Raw genomic sequence first — 26,327 nt, 5'->3', positions numbered from 1 at the left:
CCTGTCTCAGTTAGGACTTCTACTGCTGTGAAGAGACATCATGACCAAAGCAAGTCTTACAAAGGAAAACATTTAAGGTCTGGCTTACAGTTCAGAGGTTTAGTCGATTGTTATTATGGTGGGACATGGCGGCATGCAGGCAGACATGGTGCTAGGGAGGGAGATGAGAGTCCTGATCCATAGGCAACAGGAAGTGGTCTGTCTCACTGGGTGTAGCTTGAGCCTATGAGACCTCAAAGCCCACCCCCACAGTTCCACATTTCCTCCAACAAGGCCCGTTAGTGCTACTCCCTTTGGGGGGCATTTTCTTTCAAACCACCTCACACCCCAAAACAGCCACACTGCTGAGTGGACAGACAGTCTCAACTCTTCCCTTTAAAGCAATGAATTCAAGCTAACTAGTGTATGATGGACACATGTGGCTTCCACAGATGTTCCCTAAAGCCATGAGTATTGCCCACATTCAATCACCTGAGACTTTAAAAGAAAATATTGATTTCATATGATGCAATCTAATACAGACAATTGTTTAAAAAAAAAAATATCTTATAGGAAGTTGCTTTCAAGATCAATGAAGATATCCCTGACCTTATATCTGGGCATTTTTGTTCTGGGAGTCTTTCAAATGCAGACACACAGGGTCTGGGGAGGGGGCTCAGTAGATAAAGAGCTCATCATGCAAGCACGATGACCAGAATTGGGATTCCAGCACCCACGGAGAAACTGGGCGGGCACCTTCCCAAGCCGGCACAATTCCTAACTGCATTCCAAACACTTATCCCTAGACCCACAGGTGAGTGCCACAGCTCTCACGCCTCATCTGAGAAGTTCCTTCTACAGCGAACAGAGACCGTTAAAGATGGAGACATCATGGATGGGGACATCACAGAAAGTCAGAACTGGTCAAAATGCAGAGAACAGATGAGCAGGGTGCCCAGTCCCAGCTGATCTACCTACCACCCAACCCCACTCCTGAGACTTGGGAAACACTGTGTGGAAGGGAGGGCTAAAAGCCAGAGACCCAGAAGTCTGCGGGGAGCCTGTGTCTTCTAGCTGTGACGGTGGGGTGGCAGCCATGATAGCTCAAAAACACAGTTGCCTAAACAATGACATCGGTGGACATGCCACGGTGGATGGGGGACTCCCACAAGGCTCTGCCCCTAGATGAAGAGGTACAGGCAATTAATGACTGCTAAGAGAAGGAGAACCAGACTTCTCCAAAGATGAGCCCCCTGATAGGTTGTCTAGACCCACATGGTCAGCCCTAAACATATGCACGTACAGGCCACACCAAATGAACTTGTGGTGGTTTGAAACAAAATGGCTCCCACGGGGAGTGGCACTATTAGGAGGTGTGGCCTTGTTGGAGGAAGTGTGGTCTTGTTGGGGGAAGTGTGTCAAATGCACTAAAAACAGAAAAAAGCCATCTTCAAAGCAGGGCAGAGGCATCGGCTTGGAAGCCGCCTTCCTTGTGGGGAGGAGAAGCAGGAACATGCCTTGGTGGAGGCGGTCTGTCCACCTCACACAGTCAACAGTGAGGAAACACCCAGGAAGCACCCAGGGATGAGCCAGCCCACGGCACTCTTACAGTGACAAGTCACTGTCACTGTGGGGGGGGGGAGGTCGAGTGACTGCTGCCTTTTCTGAAATCTGAACAACAAACAGTGCATTTCTTATAAGCATAATCACAGTGGAGAACAATGGCCACCGGATGTGGAGAGCAAAATCCTGCCACAGACCAGGAGGTCTTTGCGACTTACAGACGACAAGGGCCTGAAATGTCTGCGGCCTGACTTCACGAACACCAAGGCAGAGGCTAATGTGGCTAAAAGCACAGAGGGCTGGCGGGGCAGGGGAGCATCAGGAAGCCTGGTGTGCACTGCACAGCCCACCTCAGAGACTGCAGGCAGCATCAGAACCAGTGGGCATTTCACGTGGAGCAGCAGTGTGTGCATACCCCCATGCATGCTTGCACATGCGTGTTTATATGCATGCATCACGTGTGTATATGTATGTATGTGTGTCACAGGGGACAGGCACAGAGGCTAGTGCTTTGTCTATCATGGAGGAAACCCAAGATGGCCTACATGCTCCCAGCAGAGGAACACACACACACACACACACACACACACACACACACACACACACACACACACACGAACACTAGCGTGCTCTTGACAGAGAATATTTCCATTTACTATGGAGATTATTTCTATAACAGCTTATGAGAGGACTAAAGCTGATGCATTAACATCAGTGAAAACTGGGTGTGCTGGCTCATGACTGTAATCCCCAGCCTGGGAGGCTGAGGCAGGAGGACTTTCACAAATGGGAGCCCGGAAGCCAGGCCTCCTGGGTTCACACATCAGCCCTCACTCGCTCACTGGGGAGATCACCCAGAACCTGTGGGCCAGAGTCGTCACCTATAAAATTGGCATTTTATGAGGTGGTGCCTACCCAGCAGGTTCCTGCCACCTGCTCTGGCTGTCTCCTCTCTAGGGATTTTTATCTGCGATATATGACCGAGGACACATGGCTCAACACATGGTCACACATAGGCAGGCCATTGGAAAGGACATCCAGAAAGGCCCAGAGCAGCCAGCTCAGAGAACAGCAGTCCTGTCTAGCATGAGCTTTCTGCAGTCTCGTGTACCCTCTTCTTCCTCCTCCTTTTACATTCTTCCCTCCATCAAGGCAGGGGTCACAGCAGCTGTATCCCCGCCCCCTCAGCACAGAGTGCCGTGTGGAATGGTGTCCCCTCGCTCAGCTAGGCTGGAACTGCTGTCAGTGATGCTGACCCACTTCTGCGGACGTAAGAAGCAGGCTGGCAACGAGTGACCAGTCCCTCCAGAGTCACTCTCCAGAGATGACAGACAAGAGCCCTGTGGGCAGCCATTGCCATCGACCCTGAGGTCTCCCCTGGCTTCCCAGGGGGGCTGCTACCTTCCACCTGTGCGTCTGTCAGAACCCACCGCACCTCCACATTCGCCTCGGCCTGGGGCTCTGCCAGTGCCGCCCGCAGTCGGACACAGTGGGCCTCGCTTCTCTGGACGCCAGACCAAAGGGACCCTGCGTGCAAAGCCACCAAATCAAAGCAAGCTTCTCCGCAAAGTAGAGGACACGCTCTCCCTTCCAGCACTCCACAGAGCGTATCAGTCTTTCATCTGGGATGCTCTGACGATGGTGTTGGAATCAGCTGTGTGCTGCAGGACGCCACCTTACCTCCTCCAGGAAGGAGCTGAAGTTCTCCAGGAAGTATTTCCAGTGTATGCTGGGTGTTAGGTGGAGTCTTAATTTCCTCAAAAGGTAGTGATACTGGTTATCTGTCAGCTTATGACAGAAACTCTTCAGGACGTCTCCGAACTCCATAGCCTTCACAAACCCCGTGTCCTCTTTATCCAGCGCAGAAAAGGCCTAAAACAGACAAACACAAGAAAAGCTGGTGTGTGTCGCTGGCAATCGAACGTCTCAGCCCGCGCTTGAGGAGCTGTGCCCACACCGTGAGCCAAACCGTGCAGCCATCCTGACACACTGCAGGTCGGGCCGTGCGGTAATTGTGACAAACCGCGAGCGCACGCGGGTCAAGTCGTGCAGTCATCAGCTGGGAAGGTGTAAAAACGTGCTATAAAAAGTTCACACGTTTCCCCCCATCTGTCCAAACAAAATCATTCATTCTTTTGTTTTGTTTTATTGGGTTTTTGTTTGTTTTGTTTTGTTTTTTGAGACACAGTGTTTCTCTGTGTAGTTTTGGTGCCTGTCCTGGATCTCACTCTGTAGACCAGGCTGGCCTTGAACTCACAGAGATCCGCCTGGCTCGGCCTCCTAGCTGGGATTAAAGGCGTGCACCGCCACCGCCTGGCAAAAGCATTCATTCTTATTGCACTAGGAAGTTTGTATCAAGGGGTGGAGTTCAGATGCTGGTTTTAAAAGTGAAAACGGAGCCTGCCTGCAACCCCCAGCCCTCCTCCCCTGAGCCCGCTGTCCAGATCTGGGCTAGTTGGGCACACCTTGGGGGCAGGGAGAATATGTAAACAAAATGCTACAGAGCTTCTCAGCCTGCAGCCTCTGAGGCAGCACAGGGCACAGCGGGGCACAGCAGGGACACCCGTGGGGCAGTCCCTGGCCCTGGCCCGAGTTGCTCTGCTAAGTCCTGATCTCTCTCCGCCTCAGCACATTCTCCATGAAGGTAGACTTGGCTGAGGGTGGTTGTGAGGGAGTCTTTGACTGGAGAGTACACGGATGTGGGAACCACGAGCAGAGCGATCTGAAAGAAGAGCCAGGAAACGAGCTAGTGTGTACTGCTGTGAGGATGCTAGAAGCCATGTGGTGTGGGGAGATGACACTGTGATGCGCTGGGGAACAGCTGAGAAGCGATGTGGGTCCAGCTCCCTCCGGCCACGGGGCCAGAAGCTCCCTGGCATCTGTCTGGAAACTCAGTCTGCTGGCCAGCACAGCACGGGTGTGGGAACTGAGTAGGAAAGGGCTTTGAAATCTATAGGACATTGCAAGGGCACAGTGTTGCTCTATTGGTCTGGAAACAAGACAGGTATGTGGCATCTGCAGCGGCACTGAGCGATGTATTTGGATGCCCCTCTAGTGGCCATCCTGAACCAGCCTCACCCCTCCCTCTCTTCCCTCCCCTCAGCCTCCCTCCACTCCACAGCTCACCTCCTGTACTCTCTGCTACAGAACCTCATGCCCCACAAAGAGCGCTTTCAGAAGGAACCACTGTGGTTCCTCCCGAGGCCCACGGTCCCCAGCTTCAGAAACACCCCGAGAGATGCCAAGCTGTGCCACTGGAGGCCCAAAGAAGAACAAGCCACCCTGAACATGGAGTTCTGTTCCTGAATGGTGCTTCCAGAAATCTGAAAAAGGGGCCAACGTGCAGAAACTGGGAGACTTGGCTGGTCCTGAAACTGACAAGCCTGAGAATGCCTGGCCTCCTACAGCTCGCATGGATGCTACCCTGGGAAGCTACCTTCCCCTTTGCTCTGGTTAATGACCTGGGATGCTAAGTAAGTCCTCACAGAGAGCTAGATACTGGCGTGCTGGCTTTGTAGGATGGAGGCCAAGTTCAGTGGCATCTCCTTACCTTGCTAGTCCAAACCCACCTTTCTGTATCTTTCTCTACAGCGTTTCTCCAGAGACAGGGTTCTTTCTACATAGATCAGGCTAGTCTACTACCTGTGGCAAATCTCGTGCCTCAGCCTCCCAAGCAATGTGAGCCAGTATGCCCAGCTAGGGCTCCCAGATTTGGAAAAGGGCATGGACTGGTCCTTTTCTCTTTCCAGGCATGTTCACAGCTCTGCTACCTATGACCTGTGAGGCTATGGCAAGTTCATTTACCCTAAGTCTTGGTTCCCCCTCCTGCAGAACAGAAAGAACGACCCCAGACTGTAGGCTGTGCTCAAGGAGAGAGAAGATCCACAGGTTCTCATGAGGGTTGGTACCCCACCCCAGCACCCTGCAGGCAGGGGCATGACTGCAAAGCTCTGGAGGCCTCCATCAGTGCAAGCCAAGCCCTCCTGGTGTGGAGGCTGGGGTGATGCTGTGTGTGTGTGTGTGTATGGCGGGGGGGGGGGGGGGGAGAGGTTCTTCTTGGTGAGGGCCTCATGCACCTGGTCCTAGTGGCCTTTGGCAATCTGTTAGTCTGAGCTGACTGTTGTCCCTTGGGGTTGGTATGCCGACCTCAGCCACCTGTGGACCAGGCTGGGGACACACCTTCAGGAGCATAGTTCCAAATCACTCTTTCCAAATCACCAGCATGGCATGAGGCACCACATTATGCAAATGGGGTCACCCAGGGGAGAGCAGCCAAACACCCTTCTCCTCAGATAATCCATGGCTTTCTGGTCTCCTCCACAGCCATCTTTGTGACACATCCTGTCCTGTTCAATCATTTGAAGGCCACTTTAACATCACTCATCCCCATGGGTCACTCACTTAAGCACACCGAGAGCTCGTGAGGTGTGTGAACCATTGCCATTCAGCCTCTCTGCCCTTTTTTGTTTGTTTGTTTGTTTTTTCGAGACAGGGTTTCTCTGTGTAGCTTTGGAGCCTGTCCTGGAACTCCCTCTGTAGCCCAGGCTGGCCTTGAACTGAGAGATCTGCCTGCCTCTGCCTCCTGAGTGCTAGGATTAAAGGCGTGCGCCACCACCACCCAGCCTCTCTGCCCTTTAAAACAAATTATATGTGTGTGTACGAATGTGGGCACATGTGTGCCAAAGTACAGGTGTGGAAGTTTGAACACAGCCTGAGGTGTTGGCCTCATCTTCCCGCGGGCCCTGTGACCCCAGCTTGTCCCTTGACCCTCTTGTCTTCTCTGCCTGGCTCTGTGGCCTCAGCTTGCCTGGTGCTTGCTGAATCCACCTCAATGGGCAGAGAGGTGTCAGAGTGGCTTTTTACAGATTAACCGTGGAGGCACAGCTGCTCGGATCAGGAACCTCACCTGGACTGAGCAGATGCTCAGGAGACTGGGGAGAGGTGGATCTGGACAGGGCTGGAGCCATGGAGGCGAGTTACAGGACGGGCTCTTTGCAGTCTACCATACCTTTACCAAAGCAGGCTGGGAGGAGTCCACAATGGTCTGCATGTTCTTCACCACCTCCTCGGGGTTCAGCTTGGAAAAGTTGACTGGTGTGCTTTCGTCTTTTTCTTTCGGCTGGGCTTTGCTTGTCCTGTGGATCTCAAGTGCTCTCAACAAGTCCAGGGGATTGATGCAACTGTTATGTACACTGATGCCCAAGCTTCTCCCACAGAAGAAAAGAAGAGATTCGTTGAAAAAAAAAATGCTTATTCATTCAACAAACAGTTGCTGAATACGGGGGCGGTGGGGGGGGAAGAGAATGATTTGAAGAGGAAGGGAGGGTGCCCACCCTGCTGGCACATGCCCGCTTGTGCTGGTTTCTGATGTGAGCACACGGATGCCACCACAAAGAGGAACAAAGTGAGGGCTATGATAAGTAAGACTGGGAGTCGCCCTAGAGGTGAGGCCATGGGCTGCCTTGTCCTGAAGACCTAGGACCTGATGGCTGGGCTCTGGGGCTCAGAGCTTAAAGAGCAGGAGGCAGCAAGGGTTGCTGGATGGAAGATGCTGGCCCACCCCTGGGGCATCTGTGGGAGGACTGCCTGAGGAGGATAGCAGAACTCACTGGGCCTCAGCCATCTGAGCTACAAGCTGGACAGGAAGTTCCTGTCATAGCGGTGGCCTTAACTATGGGGTGTGCAGGGAGGTGTGGCCATGGGACTCAGAAGGAGCACACCGGAGACAGACACACTAGATTCTTTCCCGAGTCTGACTGAAATGAGATTGTCAAGGCAAAAGCTCTCCGAGGGTGTTGTGCAAAACCTATCTAGCTTATTATTTCCTCGGTAAAAATTCCATCTCAGTCTACGTCCCCACAAGGACATCCACGCTGCAATGACAGCCCCTGTGTGCCCTCAACTCAGACTGGGAAACAATTCCCTTTAAATTCCGAAAGAATAACTTGAGCAAGGTTGGAGAGTTTCCTACAAACACCCAGTGCGTTTATTAAAGACACCAGTGACTCAGAGTAAAGTTTCATGCCTTCATGCTCCCAGCTCCTGGGCTGGGGCCACGGCTCAGACGGAAAAGCACTTGCTGAATAAGAACAAGGATCCGAATTTGATCCTATACCCTGTCTTTGTTTTCGCTAAACAAAAACAAAAGGCTAGGTGTGGAGGTGGAGGAGACACATGGATGCCTGGGACTTGCTAGTATAGCCTACTTGGTGAGTTATAGGCCAGTTCCCTATGTAAAATAATAATAATAATAATAATAATAATAATAATAACAACAACAACAATAATAAAAGTCAGACAACATTCATGTGTATGTGTGTACCTGCACACATATGTGCACACAAACAAAAGGCTGATACTTCTGTGATTAAGTTCTTGGGGCCCCTGAGTGCCCGGATTTTCCATGGAAAAGAGCAAGCATCAGAATAGGAAAGCTCGAGAAGGAGAGAAGTTTCCAGGGACTGAAGGAGAGGCGAGAGCCTGGCTTTGAAAGTTGCAGCTGCAGAGCAGCCCAGCCTGCTTGCGGTGGCCTGGATCACGTGACAGGGACCCACGGAGACAGACAATCAGCGCCGCTTCACGTGCAGGGAGGAGCTGCCAGCGCAGTATTAAAATGCAGCAATAAAGCAAATGCATATGCGAACCTCCTCGCTAGGGTTTAGAAAAGTCTATTTTGGATCTGGGAACGAATAATCTACATGTAATTACCAATAGCCAAGATGTTTATCATCAAGGGGTCTTTGAGGAGGAACAAGCGACTGAGTGATGGATCCTTATTAAGGCTTCCCCGCACAGAAAAGTTGATCACCCATTGAAAGGTGGAGTGCAGACGCTCCGAGGCCTTTTGTGCTGTTTATAAAAGTATCAAGTCTAACTATGATTTAACAAGAATCTCTCAGAAGCATTTAACTAATTATTTATCTGCATCTATTTTCCCATGATTTATTCATTGAACATATCAAGTCTTATTCAGCTGGAAATAGATTCAGCGAGGAGACCCTGAAAGGAGAGAACACGTGAGCAGTTCAAGATGGTATGGCCCTCCATTTCCACATATCACACATATCATATAACATATGCCCACACTCCACACATACCACAAACACATACTTCACACATATACACAGCATACACACATAGATGATATAATACATACATATCACACACACCACACATATGCATATATATACTACATACATGCACACCATATATACATACATATCACATATCAAATAACACAAACACACATGAAGTACACATCACACATACCATAAACATACATGCATGTACATACCACACAACACACATATATACTATAATAAATACTATATATAAACACACACTATATTATACAATATACACATGCATACAACACACAGTATGTACACGCACACACAATAGAGACATATATACACACACACACACTCACACATTCACACTAGCAGTAAGCTTCTTGCAGCATGTACATAATGAAGCAATGTCTTTAAAACCAGAAAGGAAAATTACTCTCTTCCTTGTGCATACAGGCTAACAATCTGTATGAGGGAAAACATTTCAGAATGAAATAACACAGGAAACGTACTTGCTTATCCTTTTCTAGAAAGTTACTTCAGGAAGGACTCTGGAAAAGGGAGAATTGAGATCAGGAAATCAAAGGTTTGGCTGTGAGCAGACTCAGCAGCATGGCCCTCAGTCCGTCAAGAAGAAACTGAACGCACTGGATGCCTATGACTTTCCCTGGGCCCGTCAGGGAAGTGAGGTCACAGTGAAAATGTAGCCCTGAAATCTGGAAAGACAGGCACACGCACAGACAGACTCAGGGCTAGCAGGATTCTGCTGGAGAGGCTGAGTGTGCGAGGGAGTCTCAGTGCCCAGCTGAGTGGCTGAGTGGCCCAGTCTCAGTGCCCAGCACTCTGTGGGCTTGACCTTCAGGATTCCTGCCAGCTTCTCTTTCTGAAGACCCGAGAGAGGTCCTTCATGTTCTGGAAAGGTTAAGAGTATCCTTGTGAATGTACCAGAGCTGTCTCCAACATGGTTTTCATCTGAGCACCACTTAGGCCAGCTGAGCTGCCTGCAGCCCTGACAGACTTCCTGTCTTGCTTATGGAGAGAAGGATTCATAAAAGGCCTGAGGGTGGGCAGCCCAGGGCCACGGGCTCAGCTCCATCACACCACAGAACCCAACCCTTGACCAACAATCCCTTACCACAGGCCGACAGTGGAAGGGTCACAGATGACAAGCAAGATCTGGGCACCGTTTCAAAGCGCTTCCTAGAGAAACCCAGAACAACAGTAGAGACAAATGGTGTGAGAACCTGCCGCCCTCGGCTTTGGTAACACAGATAACACCCAACAGCTCAACTCCTGTCCAGAGTCACGTGAACGTCAAGGCAGAGACACCTGTCTCCCTCCCTCTACGCATTTAGTGTGCCGAGCTTCAGTAACATTCATACAGCATTCTAGAAGTCTAGAAGTCTGAAGAGAAAAGCAAGAATCCCCACCATAGTGTGACCAGCAGCAGGGCAGTTAAAACAGCCATGACTAGCATGAGCTCTGAGGGGAAGGAGACCCCAGGCCAAAAAGAGAGGGGCCGAGAAAGCAGAAAGGGAGACACAGACTCCCAGGACAGACAGGGGCCCTGCAGCAGAAGCAGGGAGAAACTACGGGGGCCTCGCCCACATTTGGTAATCATGGCTGAGACTTCCAGGAGAAACGGGAGGAAGCAAGTCACAGGCCCACGAAGCGAGGCAAACACAGGCAAATCTATACCCAGGCACGGCAGCTGCAAACTGGCAGACTAGCCTGTACCCAGGCACTCCAGATTCAAACCACATGATCGATCCCAAAGACAGAAAGAAAGATCATGAAAGGAGCAGAGGGAAGTGCAGAGTGTCCCTACATGGGATACACGTGGCACAGCAGTCTCTTTGCCAGGTGGCTCAGAGGTTAAGAGCACTGGCTGCTCTTCCAGAGGTCCTGATTCGATTCCCAGCAACCACATGGTGGCTCACAACATCTGTAATGAGATCTGGCGCCCTCTTCTGTCATGCAGGCATACATGCAGACAGAACACTGTGTACATAATAAATAAATCTTTTTTTAAAAAGTCACATGGGAGACAGGAGCAGGAGCCAGAGTCAAAGACCTCAAGTTCTGTCTCCAGGGCAACTGTCCTTCCGAAGGGAATTCGGGGCTGGGGACTGGATATACCGGGGGTCTGGCTCAGGGCAGCCTACTAAGTGATTCTACAGTCCCCCACAGTGTCCAGGATTCCCAAGAATAGAGCTTCAGACAGACAGCCCTGGGTTTAATCTGACAACTCACTAGTCTTCATTAACTCTGAGCATCCCCAGGGAGTCCAAGGAGATAATGTGTCAGGTTTCCCTGTAGTTTGAACCATGACAGACTCACCTCTCTGGGGAACTCCCTTCTGCTCTTCTCCCAGCATCCCTGGTTAACATAAGCATGCTTTTGAAAGGCACGCCCAACATGAAGGACTGTTGCAAATGTAACACTGAGGAAAGATTTCTCAGGGAAAGAAAACTGTATTTAAAAGACTTTAATTTTTTTTTTTTTTTTCGAGAAGTTTCTTGTAGTTGAGCTTTCGAATCACTTTAAGCTGGTTGAATCACAGAATGCTACTCTGCTCAGTGCTGATTAAGCGTGCCCACACTCCGCTAAGACTTTAAATTTTTATTGATGTATTTATCATGAGTACATATGTACATGCATGGTCAGAGCGCAACCTGTGGGAATTCATTCTTTCCTTCCAGAACCCAGAACATTAAACTCAGATGGCCAGGCTTGGCGGCAAGTGCCTTTACCCACCACACAAATATATCACATGTGGTGATATATTGTATACTCCAATAAAGCTTGCCTGGGGATCAGACGACAGAGCCAGCCACTAAATTAGACATAGAGGTCAGGCAGTGGTGGCACACACCATTATTCCTATCACTCAGGAGGCAGAGATCTGTCTGGATCTCTGTGAGTTCAAGGCCACACTGGGCTACATGAGAGAAACAGAACCAGGCAGTGGTGACACATGCCTTTAATCCCAGGAACTAACATGGCAGGACACACAAAGGTATATAAGGCATGAGGAAATGGGAACTGGCTCTCTTGAGGCTGAGGGTTTCGTAGAGGTAAGAACTAGTGGCTGGCTGTTCTGCTTCTCTGATTTTTCAGCTTTCACCCTGATATCTGACTCTGGGTTTTTTTTTATTATTATTATTATAAGACCTTTTAAGATTCGTGTTATACACACACCAAGAAAACTTTGAAAAAGTTTGTTTAGTTCTGATAAATGAGACCGGATGTCCATGAACTGAGAACAGGATGCCTGCTGTAAGACAAGGACACCCAGAGGACAAGCCTGAGCACTGAATACTGGAAGGCAGTAGGATGAACAAGAGTTGGCAGTGAGAACCTCCAGGACCCTCCCAAAATCCCGAGTGAAAAGTAAGAGATACAAATTAATGGAGAAAGATCGAGACCTTTGAGGGATCAAGTCAGGGTGGCCCAGTGTTCAGCAACAGGAGCCTCAAGATGAACAAAGGAAAGGAACTCACTAATGAGCCAAGTCAAGAGAACTTCCCCAAATCACAGTACACAAAACAGCATGCCTTAGGAGGCTGCACACACTGGATGGAGACATTTGTCACCGGGTGAGCTGGCGACTTATCCGAGGTGACAAGGGACCAGGACCGTAAGCAAACAGGAAAAGTGGTCACATGACCCTGGGGATAGTACTATGTAGAGAGGAAAAGCGAAGGTTGGTCACCAGAAGGTAGGTCCTGCTTGTGGACCCCCCAGAGTCGGGCAACCCAGCAACACAGACAACTGTGCAGTACGTTCCGTGTGTTTGTGTGAGATGGTGGAAATGGAGGATGGACGGGAGACAGTGGAGACACAGACTAAAGCCCATGTCCTCCTTAGACGTCAACAATGCTTGCAAGTTTAAAAAAATGAATGAATCAAGAAGTATTGACCTAAGCTTGCCATCTAGAAAAGGACACGCTCCGTTCCAAGGCCACCAGCTAAAAGCTGTTGACTGTGGGGGCAGGAGGCAGGGGCAGGGCCAGGGGCAAAAGGGCTGCTGCTTTGTAGGAACTGGGCACTGGGAGAAGTTAAGCCCTTGTCAAACTGGTCTCTTTGCTTCTGGCTAAAACAGAACAGCAGAGCAACAAGTGGAGGTCACCTCAAGGTCAAAGGCTGTGTGAGTAGACGGAGGAGAAGGAAAAAGAACAGCATACCACCCCAGTGGAAGGGAAGAAGAGGGTGAGTGGGAGGGAGGGAGGGAGGGGAGGGAGGGCAGCCAACCTCTTCAGAAGACTGATGAGCTCCTCCTCCTTCAGGGGACACCCACATTCTTGCAGCACCTTCTGCACCTTGCAGAGGGGTGCAGGCGTCTTGGATTTGTCTAGCACATTGAGTGCCTTGCTGATCTCCTCATAATGGCCCAGGAGTTTCTCCCTGAAAGAGAAGCCACCTCAGACACCTAAAGCCAGGGAAAAAGCAACTCTAGATGCCCACTCTACTGTGACCACTTGATTGCTCAGAGGGGCTCCTGACATTGGCATCCAGCCCAGGTGGGCCTGCGGGGTGTCCTGAGTGTAGCCAACAGCACCTGCCGTGGGCTGCTCAGTGTCCTGAGGACTCAGCCCCATGCTACAGAGCCCCTGCTTGTCACCACAACGATGCTACCCCACTTAGCTCTTCAAAATGAAAGCGAATGAAAGTGGGGAGAATCAAAACAGTTTTTGGAGATACATATTTTTAGAAAATGGAGGCATTCAGCATTTCTTGGACTGTCTTCTGAGCAGCAATTATTTCCCTTTCAGAGTAAACATGTGCACAGAGTAAATGAGGGCTTGGAGCAGATATGGAAGAAAGCTGCCAAACAGAGCTACTGTTGGCCCACACTGAGCAGCAGTCCTGTTCTGGGGTCCTGTCCTCTGCTGGCTCTGGCCAGGGAGGCTGAGAAGGACCCAGCCATGACCTTGTAATCACTGAATTCTGTTCACATCCTTCTCTGATGGGTTCAGCTGACCCCTCTCCATGTGCATCCTAGAAGGGTCTGTGCCGGGTGGATGTTCGCTGTGGCTTTTCTGACTCTCGTTCTGCAGAGCAGAATAAAGGCCCGAAGAACGGATACAGGACCACAGAAGCCCCTGCTTCACCTCCAACATGCACCAGGGCACTCTCAGCAAAATCAACTCCTTGAGATCGAGACAAAAATCTATTGCTCCATTCCTCCTTCAATTCATCTACCAATCTGATCTGAGCTCCGAAAGCCAGTCACCCCGATGAGCAGTCATTATTTGATTCCTGTAAGCCAATAGCTTACGCGTGTGTGCAGGTGTGTATGGTGTTGTTGGGTGCTGCTCCTTAGAAGCCATCACTTTGAGATGGGGTCTCTTCCTGGCCTGCAACTCTCCAGGTTAAGACCAGCTGACCAGTGAGCCCCAGCGACCCGCCTCCACCTCTTCGGCACTGGGATTACTAGCAGGCACCACCATGCCTGGGCCGAGATGGTTTATTTTATTTTAGAAAAGGGAGCTGATCAGGTGTTTTTCTTCTCTGGCAAGATGGTGCCACTGAGGCAGGAGGTCAAGCAAGTGTGCATGAACTATCTGGTCCTAAGGATCAGAATGTAGAGTCACACAGCGCGTCTATCTCCAGCTCATCCCTGAAACTGTCACCAGCACAGAGGAGAGAAAGCGCATGCGCTCAGAAGGGCCAAGGAGCCTCATTACTCACATGTGGGGGGAGAGACGAGAGTGAAGACCCTCGTGGGTAATGAGGCCAGCCCTGTCTGCTGAAGATAAATTCCACTTTTCATCCGTTTGTGGCATATTTGATTTATACCAACCTTGTGCGTATTTTACACTGAATTTCACAAACTTGATTCTCTGCCTGCAGTTTTGTGGTGCGGTGACTTCGACATAATCCAGGGGTAAATTCCACCTGCTTGCCTCTTAAGCCCACCTCATTCCCACTCTGCTCTGTGTCTGTGGCTTCATTGCATCCTTTAGGGGTTCTTCAGCACCCCCTTTTCCACTACCTCGAGTGCCATGCAGGGCATGGGGTGGAGAGCTGAGTCCCGCCATTTGAAAGGACAAGCAAGGGGCAGACTCACACACACAGGTAAAATCAAGAGGAGCCACAGCTGAGCTACATATCCAGTGACTCACCTTCACTTGGTGTCTCCCTGTCCTTGCTCAGGCACAGACATCCTGGTCTATTCATGCAAACATTTCAAACCCTCATGGCCTGTGGACCACTGTCACATACATTCCAGTGTTTTTTTTTTTTTTTTTTTTTTTTTTTTTTTTGCTTTTCGAGACAGGATTTCTCTGTGTAGCTCTGGAATCTGTCCTGGATCTCGCTCTGTAGACCAGGCTGGCCTCAGACTCACAGAGATCTGCCTGGCTCTGCCTGGGATTAAAGGCGTGCGCCACCACCGCCCAGCCCAGCAATCATTTCAATAGGCAGACACCAGGTCCTATTCCCCAAGGCCTGCACGCTGACTCAAGATGTGATCACCCAGTGTAATTGCTAAGCAGCTCTGGGTTATCCTGGGGATACATCCTCAAAGCAGAAGTGCTGAGTCAAACCACAGCCGTTCATTCATCCATGTAGTCATTTAAAGGAGCTACCTGGCGCCTGTGGGGTGTCACAGACATCCTATGGTGCCTACATTCTAGATGGGCCACAGTGGGGTGCAGGCGCCATGCAGTGCACCGCCAGGAAGGGCCGATGTTCAAGGGGAGCTAATAAAATATGAAAGAGCATGTGAGGTGTGGCTGGCTGGGGAAAGACACTGGGAAGCTTCCCATATTATGGCTCTTCGGCAGAGCTGATTTCTAAGGCTTTACAAGTGGTGTGTGATGTCACAGCCTCACAGAAGTCCGGTCAGCACAGCCTTCACTGTCTGAGTGAAGGAGGACAGAATCCAGAAGCAGCCCCCAATGCTGACACACCCACCTTTCAGTCATCTGCTGCAGCTCCTGGATTTCTTCCTGGACCTGCTTGGGCTTCGTGAAATGACCCAGGAAGTTAAAATAGTCTTCCTTGTAGGGCCGGTGGACCTTCGCTGAGTATCGAATGCCAAGTCTCTGCAGGAACTCTTGGTATGTGATGTAACCCCTTCCCTCGGTGTCATAGCTTTAAAAAAACCAAAAATGATGCTGTCATCAGTGGCATGGAAGGGGGGCTGGCATTCAGGGTCCAAGACCACATCAGCAATTTTGGGGAAGTTTTCTTCCTTGCTAGGTACAAGCAAGCCCAACAGACTCATCACAAATACAGTCTCAGCCCGTGCCTCTGACCTTATCTGCACCTATACTTAACAGGACCCCTAGGTGACCCACAAGTACATTAACTTGATCATCAGAGTGACCCACCCCTTAGAGAATGGACCCCAATAACACAGCTGCCATGTTTGTGGGAACACAGCGGCAAATCCAGAAACCTGAAACCCCCTGTGCACACATTTTTATTTCAGCCCCCTCCCTGTAAATGGAGCTGTGCTAAGGGCTAGGAGAAAATCTTTCAGGAAGCATGTTCTATCTTGAAGCCTCAATAAATGAATACCACTTGATTCAAGGATGTTAAAAGCCCCTGTTCCCACTTTGAAGAGACGCCAATTACACATACCCAGCGAGAGAGCCTAGAAGGAAAACAAGATAGGAACTCTGCATTGTGCCTTTTAAGTCATTTTCTGTTATCAAGATTTTTCTGAATTATAATTCATTAAAAAAGGAATAATGGGGGTTTTATCTCCTGATGCTATTCACATAGAATAGAATTACTTCAATAAAAATTTTTAAGGCAAATTGACCATTTTCTTCTTCTTCTTTTTTTCTTTTTGAGGCATTTGTTTTTAACAGAAAGATCTTGGCCCACAGCTCACCCAGGAAAAGGGGGAATCTACAGATGTGGGTTTTCCTAGAGTAACTTAGGAGCTACAAGGGACAGGTTCTTCCATTTAAGGCATGCAAGCCCAATTCCCCTGAGGGGACCATGCTGGTTTTAGGAGGCATCACTCTGTGTGGTACCCAAAGGGACCCCCCTCACCCCACCCTGAGAATAGCCATACTGTGCCCTGTCACTTCTCCCCACAGGCAGAGCACATGGTCCACCCCACGGGGAACCCTTTCCATCCTTCCAAGTCTAAAGTCCCATGACCCTGATCTTTCTTGGATTCTTAGGGGCTAGCAAGGAACAATTAATGCTTATGGGGACGTCCAGGCAGGGTCTGCATTTGCTGTTGCTGGCTGCAAGCCAAGTATGGGCTCTACCAGGTGCTGGGTCCTGGTCATGTCTCTTAGTGCACGCAAGCTTCCTAAGGCACCATTATATCTTATCCATTGCTCCCAACTCACAGGCCCAAGGCAGGCTTGCTGCAACCACGTGACCCGTGTCTGTGTGTGTGTGTGTGTGTGTGTGTGTGTGTGTGTGTGTGTGTCCCAGATGGAGACAGTGTGCTTCTAAGGCACAGATTTCCCCCACAGCCTGCTCTCTGCCGTGACACTTGGGCTGAATGAAAAGGCACTTCTTAATTACTTTATTAATGAAGATCACAAACAGGCTCTTCTCATCACGGAGACATGGAGGAGCAGATTGCACAGTTGCAAAAAAAATATTGCTCTGAATGTGGATAATCATAGAGCTAATTCTGCTTACATAACCTCACTCTTCATTATGCAATCCTCTGTGCAACATTAAAAAAAAAAAAAAACACCAACTGCCTATAAAGGTTGAATTCTAAAATGGCTGTGCAACAGATGTGCCAAGGAAAACGTGTCCTGAGCAGAGGCCCCATAAAAGCTTGCATTTGCCATGAATGCAGTGGCCATGAATGCATGATACAGGCAGGTGACTCTGCCCATTTGGTGTGCACCGTCATCAGTCACGCATGGGACCTTCAGACATGCTCATCCATGGCTCAGGTTTGCTGCGAGTTAGTCCTTTGTGCTATGTGGACACTGGACCCTTACACTTCGGCACTTTTGAGTACCGTGGACCAGAGGGAAAGGGCATGGTCAAGGCTATGAGATGTGTCCTGCAGATGACCCAGACCACGTGGAGAGGAACCAGAAACCTTGTGCAGCTAGGATGTGAGGGATTCTCTAGAGAGAGTGGTTTGACGGCTCTTCAGAATAAAAAGTGGCCAACTTCCCAGGCTGGGTGCCCACCGGGCACATTTGGCAAATCCCGACAGAACTCCAATAGGTGAGGTGGCCTCTGATGTGGCCCCCACTCTGTGCCAGGCCACATCCTCTGCTCTCCCAAGTGTAGTGCTCTGGCCTTGCACAGAGCCATGGGGCACAGACTCCTTCTATATCTGCTGGAGTTCTTCACCGTTGCAGCCTGTGGCAAGGTTCCCATGCTGGGCCTCGTGGGTAGCATGTTTCCGCCCCAGCCAATCCTCTTTTCTCAGATGCAGGCCCTGCCCACTGAGCCTCTCCATCTCGGGGCATACCGTGTCTAGATGTCACCCAGTTGACATCGACGCAGGGCATCCAGGCTTCACTCTGCCTTCAGTGATGACAGGGCCACCTCATTTCCTGGTAATGGAGAACGGGAGTGATGGCCTACAGCATGGCTTCTTTCAGAGTGCTTGGTTAGATTTGAATACTGACACACAGCGTCATACTGTAAAAGCACTAGTTTATAACTGAGACCCGACGTAAGGCCCTGCCTGCCAGGACTGAGCATAAACCAGCATTGAGTACTTTCCAGCTTCTAGATGGGGCCTCCTGGTCTCCACATCGGCTCGCCTCCATGCCTGCTGGTCTCCACAGAACTCCTGACTTGGCAGCAGCGTTCCTACAGCATCCTCTCTTTTACCATAACAACACATCCATAACAGGTTTTCTTCATCGTTTCCAGTAAGCTGCTTTTGGATTCCAGTCAGCTGAGTCCCACCTGATGGAATAAGTAAGGCCTTGAAGGCCTCAGAACGCCAGTGTCACTCCAGGGGAGGCCCCACCCTACCACCCTGTGGCCCTGGAAGGCTTGATATCTTAGGCTTTTTTCCAGAGTAAGAGGCACGTCCTCAGCTCCTTCCAGAAACTCGCGCTCATGAGCACGTCCTTCCGGCTCGATGCCCCTGGCTTTCAGTGGTCTTACGAACTGGTGGGCTGACCGATTCAGTGCTGCATGTGCCAAAATATGAGTCTCAGACCTCTACGCTAAGTTAGCTCTGTGCCTGGGTGACTCACTGGATCGTCAGGCCACAGTCCAAGCTGTTTCAGCACACTTTGTAGACAACCTAGACAGGACAGGCAGGAATGGCACGACGATGAGCCCCTCCAGCTCCACGTCACTGCTGGCGAGCACCAAAGATGCTGAAGCTGCCCCCCAAGCTGAGTCTTCCTACACTTCCTAGGAGGGAAAAGGTACCAGAAACAATCCACGCACAGGGAAAATGGATGAAGAGGGGAATATGGAGGCCTGAGCGCGAGTCTGGCCTAAGTCCACTAGCTGCAGGCCCTTCGGCTTCTCGGCACTAAGAGTGCACTTCTAGCTCCAGTAAGTCTGGGAAAATTTCATAGTGCTGCAGCCTTCCCCCGTTGTTGTGTTCATCCAAACAGGCAGTTAGAGCCCCCATGCGCTTTTCTCCTATGCCTTCTGCCTTCTCTCCCTGTTACCGCTATTGTCGGACACGACACCAGACTCCCTGAGCTGGACAGCATCGTGGTGGGCCGCTAGCTCCAGCTACACTGGTCCTTTCACAGTGCCGTGGGGTACTGCCACCCACACTGTCATAGCGTTCACCAGTTTCTGAGACCCGACAACTAGCTGCAGATCTGAACGCTCAGTTCATTGAGTGAGGGGTGTCCCAATGCTCACATGCCTCTGCTGCACATCGATCGGCTAGTTTGCCTGCTTGAGGGCTGATATGGAGGACTTTGAGGCAGATCTGGAGGTGCAGTTCTAGTCACATGCCTTCATTCTCTTACTACTCACAATACAAACAGCCTCTTTACCAATTTAATGCTAACGGCATCGCTAGAACTGTGTAATTCTTCATGAGCTCAAGTCCAAGTGTTCCAGTGAGCCCACGACCTTTGGGATCGCTGTCAGGCCTTTGAGTCAACCAGCCCGTACTTCTGCTTTCTCAATCCACACAGTGCAAGGCCTTCCCGAATCCCCCCTCATGCTTCCTCCTTTTCACTCCTGAGGCACTTCCTGCCTCCTCCTGCTGGGCCACAGGCTGATATGCTTCAGGGCAATTTCCCAGACAAAGTCTACCTTCAGACTCCCTGAGCCACATTAGAATGGGGGTCTTCAAGTCCACATGTATCCTAGCTGCCTGCTGGTCCTCAAGACGCTTCAGGGCTGACAGTCTCCGATGGGTTATGCAGGAGCGCACTGTAGCCACAACCACAGCTCCCTGAAGTCCTGCGTCTGCTACTCTTAGCTGGCCAAGCTCACAGACGCAGGCGCACATTCCACAGGTGACACCCCCCCAAAGCTCATCCTTGCTCACTCGGCAGACCTACAGATGCCTCAGTGTTTCCAAGGAATGCCAAGACCAAGGAGCCGAAGTGCAGAGTCCTAGAACCGAGAGGTCCTGGCACAGCGCCAGTGCTTTAAAGAAATAAAAAGACATCTGGCTTCAGTTAATACTACGCAGCATCTAGCAGAATGCATAAGGCTCAAGTAGTGGGAGAATAAGGAGCTGAAGCTTTTACGGATCTGGGTAACAGAGGTACAAAGACCCATGCCGCTTTCCTCCTGCCTCTGCCGTATCTCACGGCTGGAATTCAGAATCTCTGATCGGACACCTCCATTCCTACGGTTCTGCCATGAGATCTGAGACTGGTCCCAAGGCATACATACTCTCTCACACTTCTTAGCTCCAGACCTATCTGGAGCATGTTATCAAGTCCCGTACTCTGCTCTCCTTGATCTCATGAGCACAGCTCACTGTTCACCTCGAATCCTGAACGGTCTCACAATCCTGTGTTTCTCCGATGAGCATGTAGAGCCCCTCATGTCAGTGGAGAGGTCCCACTGCCGGCAGACGCTCTGAGCTCCCAGGCTACTTCTGCTTTCTCCGCACTTCCAGCAAACTGGTCTGAACTCCGACGTCCCCAGCCTCCCCGTTAAACGCCCCGCTGCAGAGAAATGTCAGTCTAGTGCAGCAAGCCTCCCATTGACTTAGACTCACGCAACGGTCTTCACAAATCCTTCTCGCACCACGGCAGCTGCAGAATGCTGCTGCCAGACATGTTCCTATACGCCACCTTGTCACGCCCCAGGATAGGTGACACCACTCCCCGGAGCTCTGCCTTGCTCACATCCACTCAGGCAGGACCCTGTGCTCACCCTCCCGTTTCAAAGCACCTGACCAATCAATATCAATCCTGCTGGACAGGAAAGCCAGCTCAGCCAACGACCAAGCAGCCGGCAGCATCCAGATGTGCCCTAAGCAGTCTCACTGTCTGCTAAGAACACCTCATGATTTTCCTCTGACCCGCACTTGCTAATATGGAGTCTCTGTGAGCCACACCTTCGCAGCTTTTCCTTGCTCCTGGCCCCAAGAACATCTTGGCCCTATTTAGGCTGCCAGACCTCAGAACATCTTTGTCTCACTTCCTTTAAGAAGCTGCCTGTTCCACCGATACTGAGTACACACCCTCGACCCGCCACTGTACCATCTTAAAGACACGAGCAGCCAAGAGCCTCCAGCTGCATTCCCCCCCTTGAACCCACGGCCCCAGCCTCCCACTGAACCCAGGCGCATGCCAGTTAGGCATCGAAGATACTACTCCAAGTTCTAGACTCCGCCTGTATTTACTCTTCCACCACGGGCAGGTGAAAGCGAAAACGAACTGTTCTCAGGAGCATTGCCCCCCCAGGATTATGCTGGTCCCACTCCCAGACCTGACTGACCAGCATTGTACTGAGAAAGAAGTCACTCCAATAGACGGAACCAGAGCTCAAGCTGCACTCCTCTAGTTCTAGCTCACGGCACTGCTTTCATCGGAACACGCCCTCATAACCCACAGCAACACAAAAACACCACTGTATAAGCTCAAGGATAAAAGCTGAAACCACACTAAATGACCCACGTACGAAAAGAACAAGCGCACAGCACTGTCTAGCAAAAACTAGGAAACTGGCCAACTGCACTCTGTGTTCAATGCTCACGGAGTTAACATGGAGTCCTTCAGTTGCTCAAGGAACGACCGCTACGACTCTTCAAACTCCCATCAAAGACTGCTCTGGGAGCTACTGCCAGTTCTTCCAGTGAGGACGTTTCCCCCAAAACACTTTCTAAGGCAAGGACTGACAGGACCAATCTGGACCTGGTGCAGACTGCCTTCACTTTTCCCGAAGATCCTGAAGCTGGGGCACTGTGATCTCTGTCCGCTGAGAGGCCAGGAGCCTGAACTCGACTCTTAAACTCTCCACTGAGACCTCTGGAGAGGCTGATCGCATGGACACTTCTCTCTCACCCGGAGCTGTGGATTGAACCCTTTCCCCTGAGACCCTGGTGAGGGCTGTGGATGAACACTTCCCCTGACGAGACGTCGACATCGGCCTGAGGGCTTGTGCACCAGTGTATGTAATCACTTCTCCCTTCTTGGATGACCCTGATGGTGAGGCTGTGCATGGACACTTCCCCTGAGACCCTGGTGAGGGCTGTGGATGAACACTTCCCCTGAGACCCTGGAGAGGGCTGTGCATGGACACTTCCCCTGAGACCCTGGTGAGGGCTGTGGATGAACACTTCCCCTGAGACCCTGGTGAGGGCTGTGCATGACACTTCCCCTGAGACCCTGGTGAGGGCTGTGGCATTGAGAACACTTCCCCTGAGACCCTGGTGAGGGATGGACACTTCCCCTGAGACCCTGGTGAGGGATGTGGATGAACACTTCCCCTGAGACCCTGGTGAGGGATGTGGATGGACACTTCCTGGCCTGATGGACCCTGGTGGAGGGATGTGGATGAACATTTCTCCTGAGACCCTGGTGAGGATGTGCAGGACACTTCCCTGAGACCCTGGTGAGGGATGTGACATGGACACTTCCCTGAGACCCTGGTGAGGGATGTGGGATGGACACTTCCCCTGAGACCCTGGTGGAGGGATGTGGATGGACACTTCCCCTGAGACCCTGGTGAGGGATGTGGATGGACACTTCCCCTGAGACCCTGGTGAGGGATGTGGATGGACACTTCCCCTGAGACCCTGGTGAGGGATGTGGATGAACACTTCCCCTGAGGACCCTGGTGAGGGATGTGGATGGACACTTTGCCCTGAGACCCTGGTGAGGGATGTGGATGAACACTTCCCCTGAGACCCTGGTGAGGGCTGTGCATGGACACTTCCCCTGAGACCCTGGTGAGGGATGGACACTTCCCCTGAGACCCTGGTGAGGGACGGACACTTCCCCTGAGACCCTGGTGAGGGATGTGGATGAACACTTCCCCTGAGACCCTGGTGAGGGATGGACACTTCCCCTGAGACCCTGGTGAGGGATGTGGATGAACACTTCCCCTGAGACCCTGGTGAGGGATGGACACTTTGCCTGAGACCCTGGTGAGGGATGTGGATGAACATTTCTCCTGAGACCCTGGTGAGGGATGTGCAGGACACTTCCCCTGAGACCCTGGTGAGGGATGTACAGGACACTTCCCCTGAGACCCTGGTGAGGGATGTGGATGGACACTTCCCCTGAGACCCTGGTGAGGGATGTGGATGGACACTTCCCCTGAGACCCTGGTGAGGGATGTGGATGGACACTTCCCCTGAGACCCTGGTGAGGGATGTGGATGGACACTTGCCCTGAGACCCTGGTGAGGGATGTGGATGAACACTTCCCCTGAGACCCTGGTGAGGGATGTGGATGGACACTTGCCCTGAGACCCTGGTGAGGGATGTGGATGAACACTTCCCCTGAGACCCTGGTGAGGGCTGTGCATGGACACTTCCCCTGAGACCCTGGTGAGGGATGGACACTTGCCCTGAGACCCTGGTGAGGGATGTGGATGGACACTTCCCCTGAGACCCTCGTGAGGGATGGACACTTCCCCTGAGACCCTGGTGAGGGATGTGGATGAACACTTCCCCTGAGACCCTGGTGAGGGCTGTGCATGGACACTTCCCCTGAGACCCTGGTGAGGGATGGACACTTCCCCTGAGACCCTGGTGAGGGATGTGCAGGACACTTCCCCTGAGACCCTGGTGAGGGATGTGGATGGACACTTCCCCTGAGACTCTGGTGAGGGATGTGGATGGACACTTCCCCTGAGACCCTGGTGAGGGATGTGGATGAACACTTCCCCTGAGACCCTGGTGAGGAACTGCACAGCCACACACACGAGAACAGCCCCACTGCAGATGGACTGACCTTTGCCAAAGCTTCTCAAATTCCCTTGGGGTGAGGGGGATGTCAAAGCCATACAGTGCATTCTTGATATCCCTTCGCCGGAGAATGCCATTGCCGTCGTTATCTGTTTCTATGAAATTCTACAACAGAAGATGGTATTGAGTTACACGCAGCAGAGAGGGCTGTCGACAGCCTCTGGAATACTCTGAGGTACTGCTCTGTGTAGTTTTAGTGTTTCTGTTTCTAAGGTGTGGGGGTGTAGGTATGGAGGTGTGAGAGGCCAGAGGTTAAGGTCGGGTGCCAGGCCTCAGGTGCTGCCTGCCTTATGTTTTTGAGACTGAGATGTGGGGCTCACTGACTGAGCCCCAGCAAGGACTGCAAACCCTAGGGATCCTTGCTTCCCCTAGCAATGAGATTACACATGGACCACCATGCCTGGCTTTTTAAAATGTGAGTCCTAGGGATCCAACTCAGGTCTTATATGATTTTTTTTTTTCTGAGACAGGGTCTTACTATGTAGACCTGGCTGGCCTAGATCAGGCTGGTCTCAAACTCTCAGATAGTCACCTGCCTCTGCCTCCTGAGTGCTGGGATGAAAGGCACAGGCTGCCAGGTTGAGCGGGTATCAGCTGAGCTGTCTCCCCAACCTTTAATCTTTTAATGGAACTTGGAAAAATGATTTAAAAAAACTCTTCAAGAACATGGAGTTGCCTACTCACTAGCCAGGATGTGTCATAAGGGCTGGAGGGCATCTGAGCAGTGGAGCATCTGTCTCCCGTACACGAGGGCCTGGATTCCATCTTACCCACAACCAACATGTGTTAAGACACATTCATAAGTTACAGCAACAGGAGAGATGCAGAGCAGGGGCCAGGACAGACAAACTGGTCACTGGTCAGATGAGGTGTTCAAGGCTCTGTGGGGGTGGGGGAGAGGACGGAGATGGAGCTACAGGGCAGTGAGGTAAAGGTGGACTTGACAAGAAAATGCAGGGACACCTGGTCACCATGCAGAAGAGGTGAAGGTAGGCATGCCTCCCACACAGTGCACAGCTGCTCCGCATTTCAAGACCTGAACTGTTGAGTCCTGGAGAATGGGAGGAGGTCTTCACTGAGATCAAGGCAGGGCACAAAAAGGAAAAAAGGGAAAAAAAAAAAAAAAAAAAAAGACCCCAGCAAGCATTTCCCAGAAAGCCCGATTAATGAAAAGATGTGCAGTCTCATTAATCAGCAACAAAATGTGAACTGAAACCGAAGGAGATAATCCTACCCCTGCTGGAACGGGAAGCTCCCATGTGAGGGCAGGGTGCTGCGGGCGAGAGCTGGACGGTGACTCCACACCCAAAATCTGTTCTGTCTGGTCTCTGCACAAGTGTGCTGTCTGCCGGCCCAAGATAAAATTCTTTTCCTCCATCCAGATGAAGGCTGCATGGTGACTCCTTTAATTCTCTTTAAATTACATATTTGCCTTCTACATACCCCCACCCCAGAAGAGTCACAGCGTAAACATAGCCAAGCTAACAGCAATGGGTTCTAGCATAGGCCTGGCATGCAGGAATCTTGGAAGGCATTGCACGCTCCCAATAGCGTGTGAACACCTGAGCAAACAGCCACCACCGGCTGTTAGAGGAGGAAGAGGAGTGGGGCCCAGGGGCTGGAGACAACACAGGTGCCGTTTGTCAGGGCAGAAAGCCCAAGGGGCCAGGGAGACAGAAGAACCCTTCCTCCCTCACACTGTGAGCCCAGCGTTTAGACAGCATGGGACAAGTCAACTTCAGATCCATCACTCCTGAGGGCAAGCGTGTACCAGCAAACTGCACCAACCGTGGGTAGAAACTGGATGCCCTGACTAGCTGGGCTTCATCATACAAGGCGGGTTCAATGCTTGAAAATCCTCCAATGTGATCCACCACATGGGCAGAAGGGGAAAGAGTCACTTGGTCATCTCAAAAGCTGCAGAGGCACAGGATAAAACCTGACCCTCACTGATGACAATAACCCTTAGCAAACTAGGATCAGGAGGGAGCTCCCTTAACTAGACAAGGGATGGCTATAAAAGCCCCACAGCTGGCAACTGTACCTGGTCATGAGGACCCAGGAGCTGCCCACGAAGAGCGGATCAGCCACAGCAGGTGGAAATGGGTAACTCTTGGTCAGAGTAGTGAGGAGGGAGAGGAGAGGAGGTGGGCCTGTCACCTTGGAGGGGGGCTGGCAATGAGGAGGGAGAGGAAGGAGGCGGGCCTGTCACCTTGGAGAGGGGACAACAGTGAGGAGGAGGGAGAGGAAGGAGGGTGTAGCCTGCCTCACTGGGCCACAGCCCACTCTCTGAGGACACAGTGTGGAGGAGAAGTAGACCAGACTTTAGGGAACCCAGCAGAACTCTGCATTAGGCAGGAGCCACAAAAGGGTAAACGACCCAATCAGACATGGAA

General features: G+C 51.3%; 1 protein-coding gene across 2 annotated transcripts in view; it reads right to left on the bottom strand.

Annotated features, from left to right (window-relative positions):
* Efcab6 (EF-hand calcium binding domain 6) overlaps window positions 1–26,327 on the bottom strand; it is a 191,116-nt gene that overhangs the window by 26,562 nt on the left and 138,227 nt on the right. For both annotated transcript variants that reach the window (XM_037197495.1, XM_037197497.1), the window contains 5 exons: window positions 23,918–24,036; window positions 15,534–15,713; window positions 12,867–13,019; window positions 6,551–6,746; window positions 3,223–3,414 (listed from right to left, as the gene is read on the bottom strand). In XM_037197495.1, the coding sequence (XP_037053390.1) occupies window positions 3,223–3,414; window positions 6,551–6,746; window positions 12,867–13,019; window positions 15,534–15,713; window positions 23,918–24,036 (840 nt within the window). The remainder of the gene's footprint in view (window positions 1–3,222; window positions 3,415–6,550; window positions 6,747–12,866; window positions 13,020–15,533; window positions 15,714–23,917; window positions 24,037–26,327) is intronic.

This window comes from Peromyscus leucopus, chromosome 20 (genome assembly GCF_004664715.2).
Source record: "Peromyscus leucopus breed LL Stock chromosome 20, UCI_PerLeu_2.1, whole genome shotgun sequence".
Classification (NCBI taxonomy): domain Eukaryota; kingdom Metazoa; phylum Chordata; class Mammalia; order Rodentia; family Cricetidae; genus Peromyscus; species Peromyscus leucopus.
Note: the sequence above shows the minus strand (reverse complement) of the source record. Positions and strands in the feature narration are given on the sequence as shown.